The 24,481-nt window shown below is 39.1% G+C and overlaps 2 protein-coding genes across 2 annotated transcripts; one reads left to right on the top strand and one right to left on the bottom strand.

Moving 5' to 3' along the window:
• Positions 1–492: 492 nt before the first annotated feature.
• On the bottom strand, positions 493–4,315 carry pdcd2 (programmed cell death 2). Its single transcript, XM_061744802.1, has 8 exons — positions 4,056–4,315; positions 2,882–2,990; positions 2,675–2,731; positions 2,173–2,358; positions 1,922–2,077; positions 1,742–1,842; positions 1,558–1,671; positions 493–982 (listed from the first exon to the last, which is right to left on the bottom strand). Exons 1-8 carry the CDS (start codon positions 4,233–4,235, stop codon positions 809–811), a joined length of 1,077 nt encoding a protein of 358 aa, XP_061600786.1. The 5' UTR covers positions 4,236–4,315; the 3' UTR covers positions 493–808.
• A 1,766-nt stretch (positions 4,316–6,081) lies between these two features.
• On the top strand, positions 6,082–13,260 carry rhoua (ras homolog family member Ua). Its single transcript, XM_061744789.1, has 4 exons — positions 6,082–6,638; positions 8,592–8,650; positions 9,963–10,151; positions 12,082–13,260. Exons 1-4 carry the CDS (start codon positions 6,332–6,334, stop codon positions 12,364–12,366), a joined length of 840 nt encoding a protein of 279 aa, XP_061600773.1. The 5' UTR covers positions 6,082–6,331; the 3' UTR covers positions 12,367–13,260.
• The last annotated feature ends 11,221 nt before the right edge of the window (positions 13,261–24,481 follow it).

Raw genomic sequence — 24,481 nt, 5'->3', positions numbered from 1 at the left:
AGTGTTAATGTATTTATCAATGTAATATCTTGTCACTTTCAACGATTTAGTCTTTAAGACCATATCTACATTTTTAGCTTGAATAAATGGACAAAAAAACCATCCCCTTCAATACATGACTTTTACCATCTTGATTTTGTGTTACCAGCTTAATGGGTATTGTGGTCACAGCTGATACTTGCAAGTTTAGATATTAAGTTACTATTAATATCACCGTTCAATCATGTTATTTGAATGATTACACCCTCTGCCACACGTGTAAATTTGTAATTGTGTGTAGTAACTGGAGAATGCCTCCAGTGGAGAGACTGGGGGTGCTGGGCACAATAGGTTACAGCTTGATGATAATGTTTGTATTTGCCCCCTTTAAGTTTAGCACATTAATTCTGTTGTGAATTGTATATTTCTTTTACAATGGCACTACAAAAGCCACTGAGGTAGATGTTTAAAAATGAACAAAGACAAAATTCTTATTGATTCCTGTTCTTCATTGGTAAAAGCTGTTTATTTTGTAGTAGTGCAGCACGGGGTCATGTTCCTCTTTTCTTTTTCTGGTCACTTGCTCCAGTTGCCTCACAGCATAAAAGATATGAAGAACTGAGACGGCTAAAATGATTAACCGTGAATATATGAACGTTTAATGAAGTCATAGAAAACTTGTCAATATCCAGAGAGAGGAATTTTCAACTGTGCCAAAAAAAGTAATCTAAGACCATCCAGACAGAGTATTGTCCATGAACATGTTTTCCAATATTTAGGTTGCGGCAGTTGAATATGCATGGAAATGGAATATGGGTGTCAAACTGGATTATCTATCTTGACTTTGTTGATCTGAGCTGAAGTCTTGCTTCCAGATAAACTCAGGGTAGTACTGGTCGTCATGGTCACAGCTCACTGAGCACGTGTAGACCACCAGAGTCCCCCAGTCGATACTAGCTCCGGTTGAGTCCACACACAGACTGTTTAACAGCTGCGGCATCACCTACAAACACACGATTTAGAGATTTTAAAAAAACACATGCTTTTCAACAACGTGTGAACATAAAACACTAAACATCAACGTGGTTTGTTGCACACATGCCCGGGGTGATACAAAAGAACATGCATTATAACTTGCTACTATAAGATGTAGTGTCTACCTGGCAGATGTGGAGATTCTTCTCCTTTTTTACCTGTCTTGGTCATACTTATTTCTATTCTACAAACCTACCTCTCATGGTAGAGACCTACATTTTATTTCAAGTTTTCAATTGACTTTTTTTTTCATAAAATAGTTTCTTTTAAACAAGAATTTTAGCTGGTTTTGATTCTGGTAGTCTCGTCAGTAACTAACATGTTAACTTCCATTTACTATTTCAGAGCTTTAACTTTTACATCTGTTTATGTGTAATGTACTCCATAAAGGAAATGTATCTAAGTTATCTAATTGCAACCTTTTAGGATTCTAGGATCACTGTATTCCTGATCTGCTATCAGTGTTTTTTCATTATAAATACATTTTTAAGACCTCCAACTCTAAGATGTTCTATTATTGAGGATTTAACAAGCAGTTATTACCTGAAATTCAAACGCTCTCTTGGCACCACAAGTGCATGGTGGTATGTTCTCATCTGAAGGGATGTGCTGAGAGGAAACCCACAAGGGATTCCCTCCTCGACTGTAACGTATCACCTGGACGAGACAAAATACGGTCAGATGGCTCTTCTTAACTCTGACAGTGCAGTGTTGTTTTTTTAAATACCTGATGTGGCTCTGGTGCAATCTTCTTTTTAAATCGCTGAAACACTCGGTTCTCTTCAGTCTCATGCATAGCCATCTCTTCCAGGTCTACCTCTGCCAGTGCTATTAAAAAAGAGATTCACAATTAAAAATGACATTTATACTATGAACGCCAGTTTGTCAAAGATTACTGAAAGCTTACCGTCTGATAAAGAACAGCAATCAACACTTTTCTGAATACTGCCTTCTTCTTCATCTTCTCCTTCTGCATCTTTTTCTTGCTTCTCCTCCGGCTCAGTGATGAGCTCTGACTCAGGAAAGAGGAGGGGAGAGGTAGTGACAATGGATGCCTCTGTACCTAGAGAAAGGCAGAGCCGCAGAGAAATGGGGTCAGCCTGCTTTTAGCCAGAGGGGAAATCAGTTGCACTGCTGCTCAACAGGATGCAACTGTACCTGGGCTGCAGCACTCTCTTTTGTGAGAGTGTTTCCAGTGGAGAGTCTGGTGGTGTTTGACACAATAGGTTACGGCGTGACAGCGGGAGCAGGTTTTGCTCCCGGGACAACCACATACCCAACACAGTTTAATTCCAGATACAGACAGCACACAATCCTCCTCTGGACCACTGGGTGGTTCATCCTCTGAAAGAAAAACAAAATAAGGACTCATAGGTATGCAAAGTATACAAAACAACTGTAAAGAAAAAGAAAAGAACAATCCCAGACCAAAGTATTTCACAGTATTTAAAATCCCTGTTTTTGTATGAATGTATGACCAGGACCCTATTATGCATAGATTTAAAAACTTAGGTTTCAGAGATGTACCTTATATGGACCACTTGCGTACAGCAAAACAAGGTTGAAAAAATCTGGCCTCTTTCGGAGGCTTCATCAGGTAATTTTTACAAAGTAGCATTCTGTCCTGTTCAGAAACTGAGTATAACTTGAAAACACGAACCTGGAGGAGGCTCGAAGGGGTAGAACTCATTTCTCCTGGGCAGCTGATTTCTGAAAACTGAAAATTTGCACGAATATGCTTAAATCGTATAACGCTACAGATTAAGTCAAATGTTTTTAAAAAGACTGCAACTACAACAGTGACAGCCAGGCCTACACATCACAACAATGGCACGTGATAAACATATGTTTGTTATACAGTTTGTACCTTTCATGCATCGGCTGTCGTTGCGAGAATAACAGTCAGGGGTTTTGCAGCAGAACAGGAGGAGGGTTCTGTGGAAACTTCTTTCCTGACCAGGTATCGGTGCATACACCTGGAGTAAAAACACGCAGGATCATTACACGGGGAGAGTCGGGATCACTTGGAGCACAGTGCAAGGGGGTGGTTGTTGCTAGGGTTGCCACCCGTCCCTTGAAATACGGAATTGTTACGTAATTGGGAATTAAAAGTTGCGTTCCGTATTGAACCAATACAGACACACATTATGCTCTTATTTATTGATGTCATAATATACAGGTGAAGGTCGGAAAATTTGAATATATTGAAAAACTATTTCAAGACTTTATTTGTTATAATTTTGGTGATTATGGCTTACAGATAAATAAAAAAATCTATTATGAAATCAATAAACAATTCAATCATCAAAATTATAACAAATAAAGGTTTAACACATCTTGCTTTGCATGTAATGACACTATGTAATGTATTAGTTTCACCTTTTAAGTTGAATTATTGAAATAAGTTAACTTTTACACCATATTCTTCACCTGTAGCTATATTCTACATCTTGGCTGATGTGGACATACAGAGCATAGGAGGCTTTTTCAGTTGCTAGTATGGTTGGCTGTCTGTACAGTCATGCAAGTTCAATGCTATTAATTAATTAATTAATTAATTAATTTATTTATTTATTTGCACAGTGATAACAGTAATTTTTTTTATCATACAAGGACAAATAATTTGTGCATGAGGGGAAAAGAAGCCCGAAGGGCTTATAAAAAATCCTCCCCCTCAATACAAAATCACCAAAACAAATCAATCAATAGAAAAAGAATAGAAAGGTAAAAGAAACAAAGAAAAATACAATAAACACCCAAACAAAAATATCCATGAAATAGCAATTTCATTTCAGTACGAATAGCCTGTTAATTTTGTCTATATAAAAGTTACTTAAGGCACTTTAAACTTTAAATCAAAGCATTTTGTTTTATAAAATAAATACATTTCTATGCATTTTAGAAGTTTTGGGGATTTCCCTTTTTTTCCGCCTGCGCTGCTGAAATCGGGGCGTCCCTTATTTCTATTTCTGAAAGGTGTCAACCCTAGTTGTTGCAGTGCGTGTCAGGCTGCAGCGTGAGATCCCCAGCAGGATACAAACCTGCAGCAGGAAGACCAGGGGTTGATGGCACATCTCACACTCCAGCGCGGACTGGGAGGGCAGCCCTGCCTGGCTCAGCCACGCCGGCTTCCCTCCAACCTTACTGGGGAACTGTGGCGACCGAAGCCGCCACGGCTCCGCCTCCTCCAGGAAACCCAACACTACCTCAGCCGAAGACATCTTATTATTTATCTTAAAGTCCAATGGTCACGCAACTTTACTGGCCTCTCTGAAAACACGGAGCCCCTGCTTTAGCCGTCAACACATGCTGATGTACATTTAAATCGTCCGTCGGGAAACTTCAACCGATGTTCAGTTCCGCAGTGAGCGAGTCTCTCAGTTCACAAACAAGTAATAATATATTCGATAAAACATTATAAATGTACCACCTACTCTCCATTATTTATGTACAATTTATATTATACATATCAAATTATACTTAATTAAAAATATATGCCAAAATGTTCTGAGACAAGGTCGTAAATAGTAATACTGAGGTTAGTACTATACTTTACCCACTAGATGGCGCAACTGTCTTATCTGTAGTCGGAAACAAAATATATAATAAAATTGCTTGTAAACTGTTGTCATTGCTGTTGCATATACTAGTAATATTGGTATACAGTGGTCATTTATATCATATATTATCACACAAATATTATACATGTATACTTCAGTTGCAACATTTCAGATTAGGTTTTTATTTTTTGTTACAATCAATTCAATGTGACAAACTTGATTGAATGATAAAGTATAAACTCAGAACTTTCAATGTTTTCAGTTTAGTGCAACTTGTGCAGAATCAGAACCAGAATGCAACTTCACGAAAACAAACATTATGGAAAATTATTTTATAATCTACAAAAAGAAGGAATAAAAAAAAAGTTACGATAATTTTGTTGAAAAGTATTCACGTCTTAACTTCAATACATTTCTCAAAAGTTACCCATAAATGTTCTGATGTCCAAGTACACACAGGTCTGCTCAAACTGTCAGCTCCTTTTAATCAGGCCTAAAAACATTACTGTTTACTGAAGCGTACTCTTAAATTAAATACTTACCTGCTGTATTCTACTGCCCTTACTTTTTAACAACTTGTGCTTTTTATTATTTTACCTCTTTTCTTATAATTTCATTTGTTATTTACTGTTTATGTTTATGTTTATTAAGGATCCATTAGCCGACGCACAAACGCCAGGCTAGTCTTCCTGGGGTCCTATTTAAAAAGTACAATATAAACAACAATACACAATAACATACACTTCCAGTTACAAAACATACACAGATCCAATTGCAATTAAAAAGAGAAGAAAAGAAGAAAAAGAAAAGAAGAAATCACAGTTCCCAAAATGATAACATAACACTATTAACTCTCCAATCTAAAAACTTAACATGTTTTTCTGAATAATTTCTTGTTTGAAATGCTCCTAATATTTAAAGGAAGAGTGTTCCATGATGAAATTGCTCTATATACAACAGTGTTTTTCATTGAATTAGTTCTTGGTCTTGGTAATGTAAGTTGACGCTGAGTTGAAGCTCTGGTACTGTAATGATGAACATCTGCACTATAACTAATCTGATTTGAGAAGGCAGTGGGATGCCTGCTATGAATAATGTTTCGAATAAATAATAATAAACTGGTAGATAACCTATGATTCACCTTCAGCCAACTGAGACAAGAATGCATTCGGTCAACACTAGATCTATAAGAACAATTAAGAGTAAGTCTAGCTGTTTAATTGTGTCTTGCCGGTTTTAATGTTGATGCAAAGCACTTTGAATTACCTAGAGATGAATTGTGCTATAGAAATAAACTTGCCTTGCCTTAAGGCTGATTTATGGTACCGCGTTACACCAACGCGGATCCTACGCCGTAGGCTACGGCGTAGGCTCTGCGTCGATTTAACGCGGAACCATAATTCAAGTACCAGTTGTTAAAAATTCGGGCTTTACACACGCTCACAGTGACGTCACAGAGGGGGTAGTTTGGGACGGGGCAGGAAAAGACGCACCCGCTTCCCAACAGATGACAGACGCTCATTAAAGCTCCGCCGCTCACACCGGCGTTTGCGCTCACTATAACTATGCGCTTTAACGGGACACCGTCCCGGTTTAGGAGCCCGTGACCCGCCGAGAAGTTCAGCACTTTTGCTGCTCATTCAGCCATGGGGACCGGATAAACGTGGACGGCGGAGGAATGGACGGCGTGAAAACTGGCCAAACTCGAGAAGCCGTGTGACCTTTCTTCTTCTCCCCCCCGGTCCGCTCCCTGCTCCATGTCGCCCTCCTCTCCGTGCCCGGCGTCCCCGCGGGACCGCGGGGGCTACAAGCCCCCCGTGCCGCCCCGGAGGCTCCGCGGCTCCGCCGGCCGGGAGGGGGGCTCCGCCGGCAGGGCGCGGCGCGCCGCCGCGGGGTCGTGGAGACCCGGGCCGGGGCCGGGTCCGGGGCCGGGGCCGGGGGAGCCCCGCCTGAAGTGCGTGCTGGTGGGGGACGGGGCCGTGGGGAAGACCAGCCTGGTGGTCAGCTACACCACCAATGGATACCCCACAGAGTACGTGCCCACTGCCTTTGACAACTTCTCAGGTAAAGTATGTTGTTGATCATATCTTTTTTTTTTTTTTTTTCAGGTAAATTTTCACTTGAAATAAGTAGGAAAATCTGCCAGTGGGACAAGATTTATCTTCTTATTACAAGCAAAAAAATCTTGTTCCACTGGCAGATTTTTCTTGAAACAAGTGAAAATTGTTGTTTTTTCCAGTGATGAGTCTTGTTTTAAGTGTAATGAGTTTTTTTTTACTAAAATGAGACATTTTAACTAGAAATAAGACAAATATTCCTGTTAAGATTTTGAGTTTTTGCAGTTATTCATTTTATTTATCCTGTGAAGGACAGAGGCATATTGATAAGTTCAGAAAACTGTTTTTTATTGTTGTGTTTTGATGTATTTGATGTAAGCCCAGTGGATATTTAAAGCTTACAGAAGGCTGCATTTAACTGCTGCTATGTCATTCCTGCAGTATTTCTGCAGGTGTTTTGGTCAGTGCTATTATTTGTAATATATTATATAATTTATTTGTAATCAGCACAAATTATCTGTCCCCATATGATAAAATCCACCATCCCCCCTGATTTTTTGTTTTTTCTTTTACAACTCGAGTACTGTGTATGTCTATACTGTAATGTGATGTATTGTAATGTTGTATGTTTTCTTGGGACCCCCTTGAAAATGAGATGGCACATCTCAAGGGGCTATCCTTTAATAAAATTCTAAATACAGAAACCCCATTTGGCAGTAAAACGTAACCCTAACCCACAACCAAAAACAAGACAAGGGCAAGGACATTATAAATAAAAGAAACACATTAACAAAATGAAAACAAGCTCGTAACTGAAATCATAATAACAATAACAAACTAGATAGTAAAAAAAGATAAATAAACTCAAAATACGAGGCATAATTAAAAGTTAAGTATTTAAATAAAGTGTAAATTATCTCCACAATGCCTCTTCAGGTCACCTCACAGTATAGTCATGTTCACAAGGCCTCATCAATATCACCATTTTTAAGAAAAGCTAAGAACTTTCCCCAAATGTCATCAAACTCAAGGTGCGTTTTCTTAACACAGTAGGTGAGTTTTTCTAGAGCCAGGCATGATGTTAGATGTCTCAGCCAGAGACCTTAAGTTGGAAAAGTGTTGATCATATCTAATTACAGAACAAGTCACTGTTTTATTGAAGATTTTGATGGCAGAACTTAATCATACTTTGTCCATTTCTCACTCATGACCATATTCACGTTTACCATGAATTAAAGCAAATAAATAGTCTCATTAGAAATGTAATTTAACTTGTTTTCATTACCATAAGCAGTTTAGTGTAGGCAAGTATTCACAGAATAGATGTTTTTACCCATATTACACCGGTCATGAAATCACTACACTGGCTTCCAGTGAGTCAAAGGATAGAGTTTAAAATCTTACTGCTGGTCTACAAAGCACTGAATGGTCTTGGACCAAAATACATGGTTGATCTGTTAGTTCCCTATGAAGCTCCCAGACCCCTGAGCTTCATCTGGATCTGGTTTGTTGTGGTTCCCAAGAACAAGAACCAAGCAAGGTGAGGCAGCGTTCAGTTATTCTGCTCCTCACCGGTGGAACAAACTTCCTGTAGACCTGAGGTCTGCTCCAACTGTCAGCTCCTTTAAATCAGGGTTAAAAACATTACTGTTTACTGAAGCGTACTCTTAAATTAAATACTTACCTGCTGTACTCTACTGCCCTTACTTTTTAACAACTTGTGCTTTTTATTATTTTACTGTTATTTACTGTTTAATTGTGTCTTGCCGCTTTTAATGTTGATGTAAAGCACATTGAATTACCTTGTGTTGAATTGTGCTATACAAATAAACTTGCCTTGCCTTGCCTTCAACCAAATGCAAGTCTTCATTGACAAATCTTTGGTAATAAATAGCTTCTCCGAATCTCCCATGGGTGTTGATTACATTATGATGATGTTTTTCTGTATTTGTGTGTCCAGCAAAGGTATCTGTGGACGGGCAGCCAGTCAAACTACAACTCTGTGACACAGCTGGACAGGTCAGTGATCTTCGTGAAAACACACACACACACACACACACACACACACACACACACACACACACACACACACACACACACACACACACACACACACACACACACACACACACACACACACACACACACACACACACACACACACACACACACACACACAGAAACATTTCCTGTTGTTGGTATCTGATTGAATATTGGGCATCTGCTGGAAGAATTCCTTCTCTCTAGTCTAGGTAGTAGGCAGAAGAAATTATATTATTTTCTTTATTATTATTTTTGCCTTTTTTGGGCATGTGACAATGAAAAGCTACACAAGAAAAGAAAAAAACCTAAAGTAGGCTAAATGTCCGTAGCTGTGGTTGTATTATATTCCACCAAGGTAGGCATTACTGTAAAAATGGCCAGGTAAACTGCATGTTTACCAGGGTTTTCCCAGAAAATTCCTTGGAATACCGAAACTGATATAATATAATCTCTACAGTTGCAGTGGCAGAGTTTTATCTTAGAAGATGGTAAATTATCCATTGGCTATCCCAAGCTACTTTTCACTGGAAAAATAAATAAAACGCACAAACAAGAACAGACGGTGAAAAATGACGCCCAGACATTTTAGTCACGGCTTCTTAGGTATTTCCAGTTGCATATTCCTGATAAGGCCAACAGACGCTGAACTTGCAAACAACATTGTTAGGAAATAGCTGCCAAACCCACCAACACTTAAAACACGATAGGTTTTTTTCTAATATTAAGAGTATTATTGTAAAACTGCAATTGAAATCCATACTTGGCTGGTTAATAATGAGTGTTTAGTCTTAGGAGCATGTGAATATAAGATGTGGCTTCCAGATATTCCTTGGATATGATAGTAGATGAAGGAGGGGAAAGGGATTACAGTGGAGAGGAATGACAATTTGAGATCAAAGAGACATAGAGGTGAAACCAGACCAAACTTTGCAGATTATGATCTGTAAGTAAAGACTTCAATCAGTCTCTGTTCTTGATATACTCCTGTGTCTCCTGCACACATAAAGGGGGTCTTAGAAGTCTTGTCTTTCCTGCTCCACTGGTGCTACTATATCTATATCTCTTTACTGTCTTTATTCAGTTGCTTCCTCCTCTCTAACTATTTACCATCATATAATTCCTCCTTGTCTCTTGACTCCAGTTTTGTCCTTGAGAGATTATTGTAGATTATCGTCTATGCCACACTGGTTTCACATTATCATTATCCGGATGCTCTTTTAAACTTTTTCAGTGGATTGGCTTTATCTGTCAGACTTATCAAGGACGTTTCTCCTCAATCTTTTTCCAGGATGAGTTTGACAAGCTCCGTCCTCTGTGTTACACCAGTGCAGACGTGTTCCTGCTCTGCTTCAGCGTCGTCAGTCCGGCCTCCTTCCAGAATGTTCCAGAAAAATGGATTCCAGAAATTCGTAATCATGCCCCCTTCGCTCCGATCATCCTCGTTGGGACACAGTGCGACCTTCGAGAGGATGTCAAGGTGTGGAGTTTAAACAAATGCAAAAAAATCACATCACATGAACAACTGAGAATGCACACATGTAGAATATTTTGATGCCTAGAGTTGTAGAAGTCTGTCAAATCAGTTAATGGTAAAACTTCAGCTGTTATGCAAGTAAGTACATTCATCTATGAATACATTCTAACTTCATAAAGGCCTTTTATTTTGGGTTATTGTTGCAGATATGCAAAAGTAGATCAGCACAATCCTTGCATGAATTATGTTTTACTTGACTGGTTTAATATTCCTTTAATTAAACCCCTAGAAACCTGTATTCCTTCATCAAAATTAGGTATAACTCTTCTAAGAAGACAAGTGTTCATTTCTTTAAAGTACTTGGATGCAACTCCTCTTCTGTGACTCATTTATATGGGTCAATGAACAACTGAGCCCCACTCTTTGCCTTTAACAAGTGCTCAGCTTCAACTCTCTGGAGGGATGTGCTACAGAAAGAGGCATATTCATTATGTTATGCACATTATGGCTTTGCAGTGGTAATTGCATTCCTACACAGTCACAGACATTTGAGGGCAGATAAAATATTTCACAAAGTTGTGTGTATTCCCGTTAGTGGACATCACTTGGATCCAGCAAACTCTCACATACTGACAGATGCAAATATTTATAACGGGCTAAAATGTATGTACCCTGTGTATCGGAGCGCTACATAACATCACCACAAACTACTCAACAATAAATGCTAAATAAAAGTCGATCGATTTCAAGAGATGAACTGAAAACTTTCATTAAGAGTGGAGTTAAGTCCACTGTACTAAGGCTGTATGTGTTCCAGTAAATCAAAGGATGAGAGGCAAAAGTTTCTATCAATGGTTGATATTAATGAGGACTGCCAGGGTCAGTTGCTGCTTGAGGATGTACAGTATTCTTGCTTGGTCCCTCTTGTTAACTCCATAGTGGATGTGTAGTTGTGTATAAACTGGTATGCAGTTGTCACAAGGGATGACTGGGAAAAGAATCCAAAATAACTTAGGCTTAATTTTGACAGGGATGAGAAACTAAAAGAGCTAGCATTTCTTAAGTAATCAAGTTTTCCTTCAAATAAAATTGAAACTGATATTTTGAGATGAGGAAAAAACTTGTTGCACTGCTTCAACATCTCAACTATGTCAGGAAAGAATGTTGCCAGTATTGCTTTTGCAGTGGAATATATGAGTGGGGACATTTTCAGTCGTCAGGTAGTATTGCACTGTCCTTTTAAGCCAAGACAGTGTGACATTGGGGTGACTTGTGAAACTGGACCAGCTAAATGGACCTCAGCTGTCATAAATGTTATTATTTACACTTCCTTTTCCTCCAGGGATATCTTAAACTGTCATCTGTGGAAAAAGACCTGCTCAACTACTGTAGGGTTTAGTTGAAAAGGGTGAACCAGTGACATTTAAACTCTTCCAATCTATCCGTAACTGCTTTTTCCACCCCCCCACTGGTAGTGTGTAACAGTCACAGAAAGCTCGTCATGTTTACAGTTAACAGTTTTAGGAAACAGATGTGCTCAAATAAGCTTGGCAACTGTTCAGCCATTATTATCCCATTACTATTACTGTAGTTTTCTTCTTCTGTTCTCTGGATCTCTGTTTTTGTACTCTTGTGTGTCAGCCCAGTTGTAATTATTAAATTCACTGTTTTATGATTATTAATATTTTTTTAAGAATGATTGGTGGATTTGACAAAGTTTAGCTTTTTTTTTTTTTTGGGAAACGCAAAAGCTGTTGGGTAAAGACGCTGCAACGAATGTGAATATATTGCATCTTTGCTGACCAAATTGACAAAACATCAAAAATGTAATTGAAGATAAATAATGATGTGTGTCTTTCTTGTCATTTTGTCTTATGTTCTTGTAATATCACAAGACATATATATGAATAATAATTGATGCCTCCTCTCTTAGGTCCTCATTGACCTGGCTAAATACAGAGAGCAGCCCGTGGACCCATCGGATGCCCAGGACTGTGCAGTGCAGATTGGAGCTGTGGCCTACGTGGAATGTTCCTCCTTAACCCAAAAGAATCTTAAGGAAGTGTTTGACACAGCCATACTGGCCAGCCTGAATAATAACAGCTCTTGTAAGCACCGGAGAGGGAAACAAAAACATCCAAAAAAGCAAACGCAGGCACCGAACAAGATGAAGAGCTTGTCCAAATCGTGGTGGAAAAGGTACTGCTGTGTGGCCTAGAGCAGACCTGTGATGCTTTTGGTGGTTGTTGTCAGTGCGGATCATCTAATGAAATGATTCTAGTCTGGTTTCAGCTGACTGAGTCTTGGCTCTGATTGCACAAAAGTTTGGTTTTCTATCCAAAGAAAGCCTGGTAAAGGAACATACCCAGACTGTTGAAGGAAATCAAGTAAGACGGTCACAGATGCAAACTGTTTTTGTTTATACCGTGGATGAGATTTACTACTGAGCCTCTCATACGAGTCTTCTCCAGCGTGCTTCCGTGTCTCATTGAATTAAACTGGTATGACCCAGTTCTATTCTGGGACCAGCAGAAGATGTGAGGGTATTGTTCAGGACTTGATGGGTCCGGATTCGAAGAGGAACTTGAAACCATTTAAACTTTTGAGTTCTGGTAAATCCTTCTCCGTCTGTTGTGGATTTCATGCGGCCTTGTTATGTAGCCTTGAAAGGAAGAATATAATTGTTAGTATTGGTGACCAAAATACTAGTACATATACTCACTGCTTTCAAATACCCATGATTAGAAAGAACTACTGAATGAAACAGAGCTGCCCTCAGACCAAAATTTGTTATTCAGGATTTTCTGACCCAGACATAATCACCGGACACATTTAAAGTCAGAACAAGTCTTGCCAGTAGCTAATTTTAGAGCCAATTTGGGACCATTGTTATTCTAGTGTAAGAACTTCCTTACTAACAGCTTCATTTTATCCTGGCCACAAGCACAGTTTCCTGTTGTGCTGCCCATAAATTAGTATGTAACCTGGATTTCATTCTGATCATAACTCTCTTCTTAGCTTTGGTATTTTATCAACCTCGTTTATATCTCATCAAAGGAATAATTGAAGCGTCTGAAAGTGCTAGTGTGGCTTGCTTGATTCTTTTTTTTTTTTTTCTTTTTCCCCTGTGGTGACAGATCTGTCTGGTCAGCATTTGACCTTAATCGGGCTTGACAACACAGCAGTTTGTGACTACTTTGTTCAGTAAGTCAGAACTGTTGTCAGTAAAGTAACCAGGCTAGAGAGTCATCTTATGTTACTGAAAAATGTACTCAAACGCTGAGAACGTAGACATTTTAATTTAAAAAGTTCATCCCGGTGACCAGTGGTATATGTTCACAGGCAGGCAAAAACATAGCATATCTGTTTTTGATATTAGCACTGCGCTCTGTGAGTTTATCTTTCTAATCACATTAATAGTGTTAAGTATGAGCACTTAGCAGCATGAGATAAACCAAATATTCATTCCTCATGTTCAAATTTACAAGAGAGACTCGTCTCTTTTTTTGCATGAAAATAATCTAAGCAAACTAAGGTTGAATATTTAGTTTTTCAATGAAATCATGCATTTTACACTGTGAAGTTTGAATTATTTTCTTAAATCTTCTCTTAGTAGTTATGAGCTTTAGATTAACTTATATTGCTTTGCTTTTGTTTTCCTTACAGAAAACCAGTCCGCTGTTTGATTAAGATGATAACAATTATTCATCACTGTCTCTCATACACCACATGCTGTTTTTATGTCTAAGGCAGAAATAAAACAGCAAACTGAAGCACTAAATGTGTGGCTGTCGAACTCCCAGCTGCCACACCTGCTTTTGTACATTGTATTCACTAAACCAAGAGCACAACCTACTAATATCTGTTTTTCTGCAGTGCCCTCATCTGAATGTGTCTTTGTGTTAGAACCAAAGAAACAGAAAAGCAAGTCAGACTACAGTGTGTCTTAGACTTTAAGATAATTTATTATTAAACACACCCAGAATGTAATTATTTATACCGTCTAGACATCAACAAAAAAAAAGAAACATTTTCTCTTTAGCTCAAGGCCAGGTTCAATTTTCAACTGACTTGTCACGCAGCAGATGAACTGATGATGGTTCAGGGTCTCTGCTGTTAGACAGAGTTTAATTTACCCTTTTATACAAGTAAGTCACGCCAGCGACCATGAAAATTAAAGTTACTGCGTGGCACTTTTGTAAATCCTGGGTGAAGATTCAGCTCATTTTCTAAATGGGCATCTTTGCACAGAGTGTTACAAGAATTTTGAGAGAGCAGAGCAGTTCTGGCCCACGAGTATCACGTTTTCTGGCGTGCAGTTGAACATCAGGTATGGACTGAGCTATGGAGCTTATTTGGTTGGTCATAAATATTTATTTCATGATTGAGTTTAGTGTAACCAACTCAGATTTAAATGTTTGGGATCCACTGTGTGTTTTCTGTCTTGTTAAAGCAAACAGGCATCATTTTATCATTTTTCTCTCATAATATTGCATATTAATCTCCTCTTGGCATAGATATATGCAGTGTTTCTTTAATCAAACCCGACACATTATTTCTAAAACCTGTACTCTTTGTTTAGCCTTGTTGTGTTTCAGCTTCAGAGTTAAAGTTTTAACTCCTGATCTGAAGACTGGAGCTCACTAGTGGTTTGAAGATGATCCAGCTGTGTCTGAATGGGTTCACTGTGTCGATGTTGACTCTCCAGATAGCAAATGCATTGTGTCTTGCAGAGGAAAAAGGCATAATAGGTTACTTGTCTTGCTGTTTGTGTGCAGTATTGGCTCATTGTGGAGTGAAGTAGGCTTAAGGTCACACACACTTATGATAGCTGGCATTTCCTGTGTCCGATTTTATTTACAGTACATTCAAAGTTTACAGAGCGCAATATGTTTCTCTTCATGCAATTATTTGCTTTTTTTAAATACCTTAATATATGACTGATTTCTTGGTCTGGCCTCTCAGTGAGTCAGTTTATCAGACAGACAGGTTTCTGACAAGGATTTGAGAATTAATCATTCAAGTTTTTTGCCTCTTCTCACTCTTTCCCATAAGATACAGTTGTTTGCTTTATCAGCCCAGCAGCTACTCTGTTCTCAAATGATACTCTGCCCTTTTCATCTCTGAAAACAACTTCCTTGGCTGTGGGATCATCAGTTATATAGTGCCACTTTGACATGTAACTTCCTCTCAGGTGGCTGAGCCACGGCAGTGTTGAACCTTTATGACAAATGTATGGCAGCGTAATGTCGAACAGATGGGCGTCTGAAAGTGAAGAGTCATGTTTAAAGACAGTCGGAAGAGACAAGGTTGAGAATGTTGCATTGGAGTTTTGTTGTAGGTTGAACATACCTGTGGTGTGTTGATATATACGAGTATAACATGCTGTATGAGATTTGAAACTGCCAGAAATATGACTGAGCTCACTTGCTTCCATTAATGTTGGAATAGGCTTCCAAAGAGCATTGATGCTACGAGATAAGTGACTAAGATACAGGATGTCCGTTAGTCTAATTTAATAAAAAGTGAAAATATATACAACATCCATTCAGGCAGGTGTGAGTAAGGCTGCAGAATGATCCTGGGCTGCACATGCGTTCAGGGAATCAATGTGTGCTCGGTTATCTCTGTTAAATTCCCACGCTGGTCTGTTTCTTGGTTCCATAAAGCACTGTGAGATCTGAGATTAAGCAAAAGCAAAGAAAACAGAGACTCAACATCAAGATTCCCTTGTTTTGCTGGGGTTGATACCCCACTAATGCAAACCTGAGTTCACTCACACGGGACGCCAGCTGAGTGCTTCTCTCAGGAAACATCGCTGTGTTTTCGTTGTCCCTCTATGTAAAAACATAATTGAGGATATGTTGCCGCAACCTCTCTCAGTGAAACTGAGGACTGCAGTCATAGGAGGGTGTTTTTGTACAGATATATTAAATAAATAAAGAATATTCTGCATAATACATGCTGTTTTTGAGTGTTTATTGGTGGAATTGGGAATGCATGTGTGTCCATACTCTTTTACCACCAGAATGAGAGCTAACAGACAGTCAACAGGTTTCTCTGGTTTTTGTTTTTCTTTTAACGAAGAGAACTATATGAATGTTGTCAAAAAAGAGATCTGAAAGAAGTTGAACCTAGTCTCACCCCTTTTTTTCCTTTCTTTCTTTCTTCAGACAGCACGCAGCTTTTGTTGGTTGCTGTGGCTGTAGACATTCAACATGTTTTTTCATGCCATTTTGGCTGAGGTCATGTTTTGGAAATGCACCGCTGGCTTTGTGAAGTGCAACAGCCACGCTGCGCTCAGCCGATGAACATCAGGACTCAGGGTTTGAGATGCGAGTGATGCTTTGGGGCTTGAAGCACACAAGCACACAGACGGAGATTCATCCAACTTCAGACTGGATCATTGTAAACTGACTTTCAGCTTCCAGGCCCCTCAGAGTTATGTAAGAGCTTTATTTTGAAGTCTGTCATGTGTTGTTTGGTGTAGTGGCCTGTTTCTGCTTTTGAGGGCAGTGTAGAGAAGGGGGCATGACCTGACTTAACTCGGGTAGGAACACAAACTATTTGGCTCCACCTAACAATAAAGTTAACTAATAGTAATACGACTGGCTTTGTTCTTATATAACCTGTTGTTTGGATGAAGTTGGTGCTAATCATAAATTGAATGGTAATGGTGAAGCAATGCCACAAACACTGTCATGTGCTCATTTTCTTTATTACCGTATTTTCTGGACTATAAGCCGCACCTGTATATAAGCCGCATCCGCTCTATTTTTTAAAAAACAATAAAAAAAGATATACAAGCCGCACCTGTATATAAACCGCATCCGCTCTATTTAAAAAAAAAAAGATATGCAAGCCGCAAATATTTATGTTGTTAGATTAGACATTTACTACATGTACAGAACCATTTTGAACTGTAAATGATGTACATGTTATTTATTTATCTGTTTGAAATCTGCTTCTACCTACTTCTATCTGCTAAAGAAGAAGTAGTGTATTCTTCTTTGCATTTATTTTGTCTTAGTTTTTATTCTAATTCCGGTTAGAGTGCCCGAGCGGTGGAAGAAAAATCCACAGAATAGCTGCACCTTTGTATAAGCTGCACGGTTCAAAACCTATGAAAAAAGTAGCGGCTTATAGTCCAGAAAATACAGTATTTCTGTATTGTTTGGTAGTCTTTTTTTTGCAATGCAAATTGTTGACCATGTATTATATAATGAACCAGTCTGAGTCAGAATCTGATCAAATATTACCCAGAATGAAGCTGCAAAACCCACAAATGATTAAACTGAGCTGACATTGACAGGGTGAAATGCACCAGTCATCACTAACTGTGTAGACTTTGGCAAAACAATGACGCTGCAGTTTTCTAAAAATGCATGATTATTTTAATTGCTATTTAAAAGTCTTTGAATTGCCAAAATGCTCCAAAGTATTTTGTTTTTGTCACCCTGGGTTTGCATTTGTGTGTTTTGACATCTGGTGCAACATCCATTGTGCCAAGGAGTGTTATTTTGTGGGTTGTTTTTCTGACTTACAATTATGAAAACTCTTTATATTGTAACAAAATAAAACTGCTGGTTAACCAAATAATGGACAAAATGCATCATTATACAGCAACTTCTCGAGTGTAAAACTGGCCATGAAAAATCCACATGCAAATGCATGCACACGTATAGAAACTTGAGAGAAGCTGCCAGTTGTCACGGCAGTGGTTTGTGGGTCTTTTTCTGGCTTATTTTATACTTTTATAGATGTGTGTGTGTGTTATAATACAAAGGGGAGTCAGAGTGAAATCAGTGCGGACTGTTAACAAGCAGAACTGAAATGCAATCCCCACTTTCCTAACAAGCTATAAATCCAATCTGTGTGTGTGTGTGTGTGTGTGTGTGTGTGTGTGTGTGTGTGTGTGTGTGTGTGTGTGTGTGTGTGTGTGTGTGTGTGTGTGTGTGTGTTTTCATGAAGATCACTGACCTGTCCAGCTGTGTCACAGAGTTGTAGTTTGACTGGCTGCCCGTCCACAGATACCTTTGCTGGACACACAAATACAGAAAAACATCATCATAATGTAACAACACCCATGGGAGATTCGGAGAAGCTATTAATTACCAAAGATTTGTCAATGAAGACTTGCATTTGGTTGAAGGCAAGGCAAGGCAAGTTTATTTGTATAGCACAATTCAACACAAGGTAATTCAAAGTGCTTTACATCAACATTAAAAGCGGCAAGACACAATTAAACAGTAATTAACAAATAAAATGATAAGAAAAGAGGTCAAATGATAAAAAGCACAAGTTGTTAAAAATAAGGGCAGTAGAATACAGCAAGTAAGTATTTAATTTTAAGAGTACGCTTCAGTAAACAGTAATGTTTTTAGCCCTGATTTAAAGGAGCTGACAGTTGGAGCAGACCTCAGGTCTACAGGAAGTTTGTTCCACCGGTGAGGAGCAGAATAACTGAACGCTGCCTCACCTTGCTTGGTTCTGGTTCTTGGGACACACAACAAAACAGATCCAGATGAACCTCAGGGGTCTGGGAGCTTCATAGGAACTAACAGACCAAGCATGTATTTTGGTCCAAGACCAGTCAGTGCTTTGTAGACCAGCAGTAAGATTTTAAACTCTATCCTTTGACTCACTGGAAGCCAGTGTAGTGATTTGTGTGTGTGTGTGTGTGTGTGTGTGTGTGTGTGTGTGTGTGTGTGTGTGTGTGTGTGTGTGTGTGTGTGTGTGTGTGTGTGTGTGTGTGTGTGTGTGTGTGTGTGTGTGTGTGTGTGTGTGTGTGTGTGTGTGTGTGTGTGTATATATGTGTGTGTTTTAGGAGAATCAAGAGAAGAAAATGAGAAAGAAGAGAGGTGGAAACCCATATGCTGGATGGTAAGGAAGAAAAAGTGACAAACACTACAGTAACAAAACACAATCTGTTTGTGCACGTATTCCTAAGATAAAGGGGTGGATAAGTGGTGTAACACCTTCCCCAAGACAATCAACAAACCGACTGAAGCATTAAAGTTACTTTTAGGAAGAGTTCAGTTTTTCACATACTGTCTTATAGATGAGTGTGAATTTAAACCTACACATGCATTTCATGCTGAGCACATGACATGGTTGTATTTTAAAAAAAAAAAAAAAAAAAAACCTCAGCACCGAGCAGCTTTAGAAAACACAAGAAAATTAGAAAAGTTTGTAAAAAAAAAACAGAATATCTTCAACATTTTGACATGTGACCTACAATTTTGTCAAATACAACAAAGATAAATGGGAATCACTCAAAATACGGTCATTTGAAAGCGTATGTGATTTTTCATTACTCTTAGGGAGTTGTTCATCTGATTAAAGAGGCAATAGCTTGATTGTTCTGATTATGTTGTTTTAGTGATTTTTTGAGCCTGACTACTGTAAGAGTAACTTTTATATTTTCACTAAAGAGATTCAAACAGACAGAAACACACTGCTGGAATCCCTTCTGACTAAGTGAAACAACTGTTGTTTATCTGTGTTCTGGCAACTCCTGCTGTGTTTAAACACACCTTTTCCTACTCGTTCCTCTTAAACAGTGGTTCCCTTCAAGATTTGCCTCTTCAAATACTCTCTCCTCTCGGCTGTTCATTCAGGTTATTAAAGTGCACAACGTGGGGATGGGGTGTGTCTGTGGATGTCTCTGGAGTTGCCTACAGGGTTTTAAATGTTGTATTTCAGAGTTCATTGAGTGTGTCGTCCAGCTTTTACAGCGTGGAGAAACAGTGTAACACATGGAGATTACACCCCCACATCTCACTCCCAGCCTCCTCCCCCTCCTCCACCTCCAGATCTCCAACAGCTGACTCTCGATCTGGTTTTGCTTCAAAACAAGTGTAGTAAAAACTTTTTCTTTTTTTTTTTTATCTTGGGGTAATAACTTTATCTCATTTGTTTAGTCACTGCTTGGATGGATTTAGTGGAAAGCTCCACATTGCATCAGTAGTAACAGCTGCCCCAGGACTGATTCCCAGGAAAGCTTCAGCTTTAAGAATTACAGAAATAGTGTGTTTCCGTCTGTTTGTGAGACTTGAAATAACTCCCAGAAAGACAATATCCCACATAATATTTCTCCAGGTTTTTCTGGCTGATATGTTTATTATCAAAGTTAAAATAATAGTATCGAAATATTGGCCCACAATTAATATTTGTTGTAGTAACCAGTGTATTAAGTTTGCCAAACCCCCACAGTTGTTTTCACTTATTGTTCCTGATTAGACGTCTGCTGGGACTGCAGCAGGGTCAGACTGTGAGACATTTACGAGTGACTCGACTTTATGTACCGGCAAGAATGATAAAAGTGTAATTTGTTCAGCCACAGCGGCATAAATGAGCCAGGAGAGTTACAGATATCAACACATAACTACCTAGTCCGCGAGGAGGAGGGGCAATCAGGCCAAAATAAGTGAAAAAACATGTGTGGCTACACCGTGGGGTGCAGGGTCCACAAATATGAACAGTGAAAGAAATGATTCCTCTTCACTTCTCACTGAGAGTGTTTGATTTAACGCACCTTGTTCCACAGCAAGTCTTTGAACTCACAACCCGACACTCAAACTATGATTGACTTGTGTAACTGGTAATTCATTTGGGCATTACGTTCATTTAAAGTATCTTGATAATCACACCGGCTTGACATTTAGTTTCTTTTTGTTTTTGTTCATGCTTTTGAATCTCTGGCAACATTTGAGAGCAGCAGCAGTCTTCAAGATGGGACTGGTTTTTCAAGAATGTTGTAGATTGGTGTAAACCAGACTACACCCAAAATAAACTGTAAGAAGTTAAACTGATAAATAAAAAATGTTAATGAAACGTTACTGATGACTGATTTGGGCTTTTTGACTTAGGATATCTCATAACCAAAACAAATTTTGTATTCAGTTGTTCAGGTTTGTCTCCAAAGTAAGAATTTAGCAGCAGCTGCTGTGGCGTTTTCTATGGTAACAGTATCATCAACAGTAATGGTAGTTATTATCATAGTAAGACTATCTAGTATGAGCATGGTAGCGAGCAATGGAGACTGCTGCCCATGCTTTCCTGTATTTATCGGTACACGCATCATTTCCACATGTTTCCAAGGTGACAGTCGTGGTATCAGTAACACCTACTGACGTGTGTTTCCATTATAACAGTAAAATAACATATCTGCTTCTTGATTCTGTGGTATTTATTTACATTGTGACACATTCCTGCAGACTTGAGTTTCCTTGTATTTATCTTTCTTTTTAATCCTGAATTTGTGGCAGATTGTGCCTGTAAATTAGAGTTCGAGATCATGTTGGTAGCTACATGTTTGGTGTTTGTATATCAGCAGTAGAAGGTAGTTACATCTTCTTGTTGTTGGTACTAAAATATAGTTGTTTGTACTTCTGACTTGTCATGATTACTACCGTATTTTCTGGACTATAAGCCGCTACTTTTTTCATAGGTTTTGAACCATGCGGCTTATACAAAGGTGCGGCTATTCTGTGGATTTTTCTTCCACCGCTAGGGGGAGTGCTAACCGGAATTAGAATAAAAACTAAGACAAAATAAATGCAAAGAAGAATACGCTACTTCTTCTTTAGCAGATAGAAGTAGGTAGAAGCAGATTTCAAATAGATAAATAAATACTGGTTATTTTCTCTTGGTTCTGTCCCGTTTTAATCAGTAAAGTTGCTGCCGTGTTAAAAGACACTGTTAGGAAAGGATCTATTTAGGTACAAACATGTACATCATTTACACTTCAAAATCGTTCTGTACATGTAGTAAATATCTAATCTAACAACATAAATATCTGCGACTTGCATATCTTTTTTTTTTAAATAAAAGTGGGTGTGGCTTATATACAGGTGCGGCTTGTATATCTTTTTTTATTGTTTTTTTAAAATAGAGCGGGTGCGGCTTATATACAGGTGCGCCTTATAGTCCAGAAAATACAGTAATTTAGTTGTTCGTGTGGACATTAATGTATGTACCCAAGCTGTGGAAGATTTTGAAAACAGAAACTAAATGCGAATGAAGAAACGTTTGTTAAAACCGTGTTAGAAGAGCTTGTCAGTTTGAAGGTTTGTAAGTCATCAGTTTGTTAATTACACATGTGTCTCAAGAGATGTGTAACTCCTGTTGTAGATATGCTGCTATAGGCCTACACTGCAGCGGAACACCAACATAACCCCTCCTGAACTCCTCTTCTCTTTCCTTTCTTCAGATCAACCCTGAGTTATAAATTAGAAGTATCTCATAAGTATAATTGTTCTCCATTGTTCTCCATTGTTGTTTGTCGTACGGGTCTGCCCCCTCCTTTTTCTCTTCTGTACATGTTTGCAGGCCAGAGCCTCAGGAGCTGCGTGCTGACCTGCGGCCCTTCCCTCTGACCACCTCAGTGTCTGTCTACATCTGTTGATACAGTCGTCTTTGTAGTACACCAGCATACCCATTGTGTCTGTGTCTCTCCTCTCTCTTCATTCTCTCTGTCTGTTCTCTCTTTTCCTGCTCTGCCCAGCTGGCCTTCGTCAGGAAGGTCCCCTCTTGTGATCCTGCTCAGGGTTTCTTCCCTCCTAAAGGGGAGTTTTGCCATTGTTTATGTTTATGTGTATGTAATTGTTCGGGGGTCATGTTCTGGGTCTCTGGAAAGCGCCTAGAGACAACATATAAAATTGAATTGAATTGAATTGAACTTCTCAGATGTAAACGCTCAGACCACAAATGATCAGAAAACATGCTGGACGTCTCAGCGGCAGCAGGTGGGATCAACGGTGCAAACTTTGAGATCTATTATATCAAAAGCTCCATCTACAAATAATGAAATCTCGCTTCAGTTGATAACTTGTCACTGTAAACAGATTTATTATTTGCTTGTTTTCTTCCCGTGTTTCTTTATTTTTCTCCCATGATTCATTTCATCTTTACTCAATGTTTTCTATCCATTTCTGTAGCTGCCAACATGGCTACCACACCCCACAATCTCAATCCCTCCAGAAAAAGACAGATTTGTGCAACAGATTACGTACATCTGAAGTCTGACCTTTGGTTTGATCTCAGCCGCAGGACCTATAAACATAAAAGTGCCATGCTGTTTTCAGAAACCTCTGATGCTCAATTACATAACCAGTGAGGTGTAAAAGCCTGCATGTGCAAGGACAAGAACCTGGAACTGGGTCATCTACATTGCATGTAGCTATTCATGAAGTGTTTAAATACCTCCTTGTTTTTCAGTAGGAGGTCCAGTGAGTAAGGTCTCCTGAGCACTTACTTTTATTGACTTGAGGGTATGTATCAGTATAGTTCAACGTGGATTGCGTTGGCAGTGGTGACCATTGTGAAACGGTAGACTCACTTTGGCACGCTGGCTTTAAACAGTACGTGCTCCTGGAATATGAAGGAAGGGTTAGTTTCTAACAGAGACTAAACCGAGTCAGCTTCAATCAGTTTATCAGAGAACAGACTGACTCGAGGCATGAGAGGTAAGAGGGGAGCATGAAGCACCTCTCAACTTGACATGTTGACAACTGACCTATTCAAATTCATTTTTAATACCCGGCCCAATCTCACAACAGAACATGAAATAACTGTTGGTCCACAGCACAAATCCTGAAGTTTCACAACGAAACATTCAATGTCACAATGTGACTATATTCAGGTTGAAAGTTCAGATACTCCCATGGAGAAGTCTTGAGTACAAACCTAAAAAATACAATATTTTCCACTTTACTATTTTGCTCCCACTACTAAATTGGTATCGCTCGCATGCATTCATTTGCATGGATTCCTGCAATCATAATCTAACACAGACAAAATCTAATTTTTGAATTTAAGATGTATCACGCTTGTGAGAAAGCTTCACACACATACACAAAATCAAACTTCTGGGAAACAGGGATTAGTAACTGAGAGGTGAGAGATAGCGGCCTCCCTCTGTGGCCTCTTAAACCAGATGTAACCAGTTGGCACACACACACACACACACACACACACACACACACACACACACACACACACACACACACACACACACACACACACACACACACACACACACACACACACACACACACACACACACACACACACACACACACACACACACACACACGCACACACACACACACGCACACACAGTGAACAGCAGGCTTGTGGCCAGAACTTTTGTCCTTTTCTCAGCTGTATGAGCTGTCACACAATGGAGCTAGAGAGGCCCGGTTTAAGCTCTGCAGAGTCCAGAGACGCTGCTTCAGTCTCTGTGCCGGGAGGTCCACCATCTGTAAAAGTCAAACTTTTATTTCTTCTCAGAGCTGCAGCTTGAATTTAACGTTTCAATCTTCTGACAT

This window comes from Cololabis saira, chromosome 2 (assembly GCF_033807715.1).
Source record: "Cololabis saira isolate AMF1-May2022 chromosome 2, fColSai1.1, whole genome shotgun sequence".
NCBI lineage: Eukaryota > Metazoa > Chordata > Actinopteri > Beloniformes > Belonidae > Cololabis > Cololabis saira.
This window is presented reverse-complemented; position numbering and strand designations above follow the sequence as displayed.

Excerpts from the sequence above, each read along its gene's own strand:
- pdcd2 (XM_061744802.1), bottom strand. The coding sequence starts at position 4,235 with ATGTCTTCGGCTGAGGTAGTGTTGGGTTTCCTGGAGGAGGCGGAGCCG. Across the intron at positions 2,732-2,881 it reads CGACAGCCGATGCATGAAAG|TTTTCAGAAATCAGCTGCCC; the intron begins GTACAAACTGTA and ends GCAAATTTTCAG. Across the intron at positions 983-1,557 it reads AGAGAGCGTTTGAATTTCAG|GTGATGCCGCAGCTGTTAAA; the intron begins GTAATAACTGCT and ends GTGTGTTTGTAG.
- rhoua (XM_061744789.1), top strand. The coding sequence starts at position 6,332 with ATGTCGCCCTCCTCTCCGTGCCCGGCGTCCCCGCGGGACCGCGGGGGC. Across the intron at positions 6,639-8,591 it reads TGCCTTTGACAACTTCTCAG|CAAAGGTATCTGTGGACGGG; the intron begins GTAAAGTATGTT and ends TTGTGTGTCCAG. Across the intron at positions 8,651-9,962 it reads TCTGTGACACAGCTGGACAG|GATGAGTTTGACAAGCTCCG; the intron begins GTCAGTGATCTT and ends ATCTTTTTCCAG.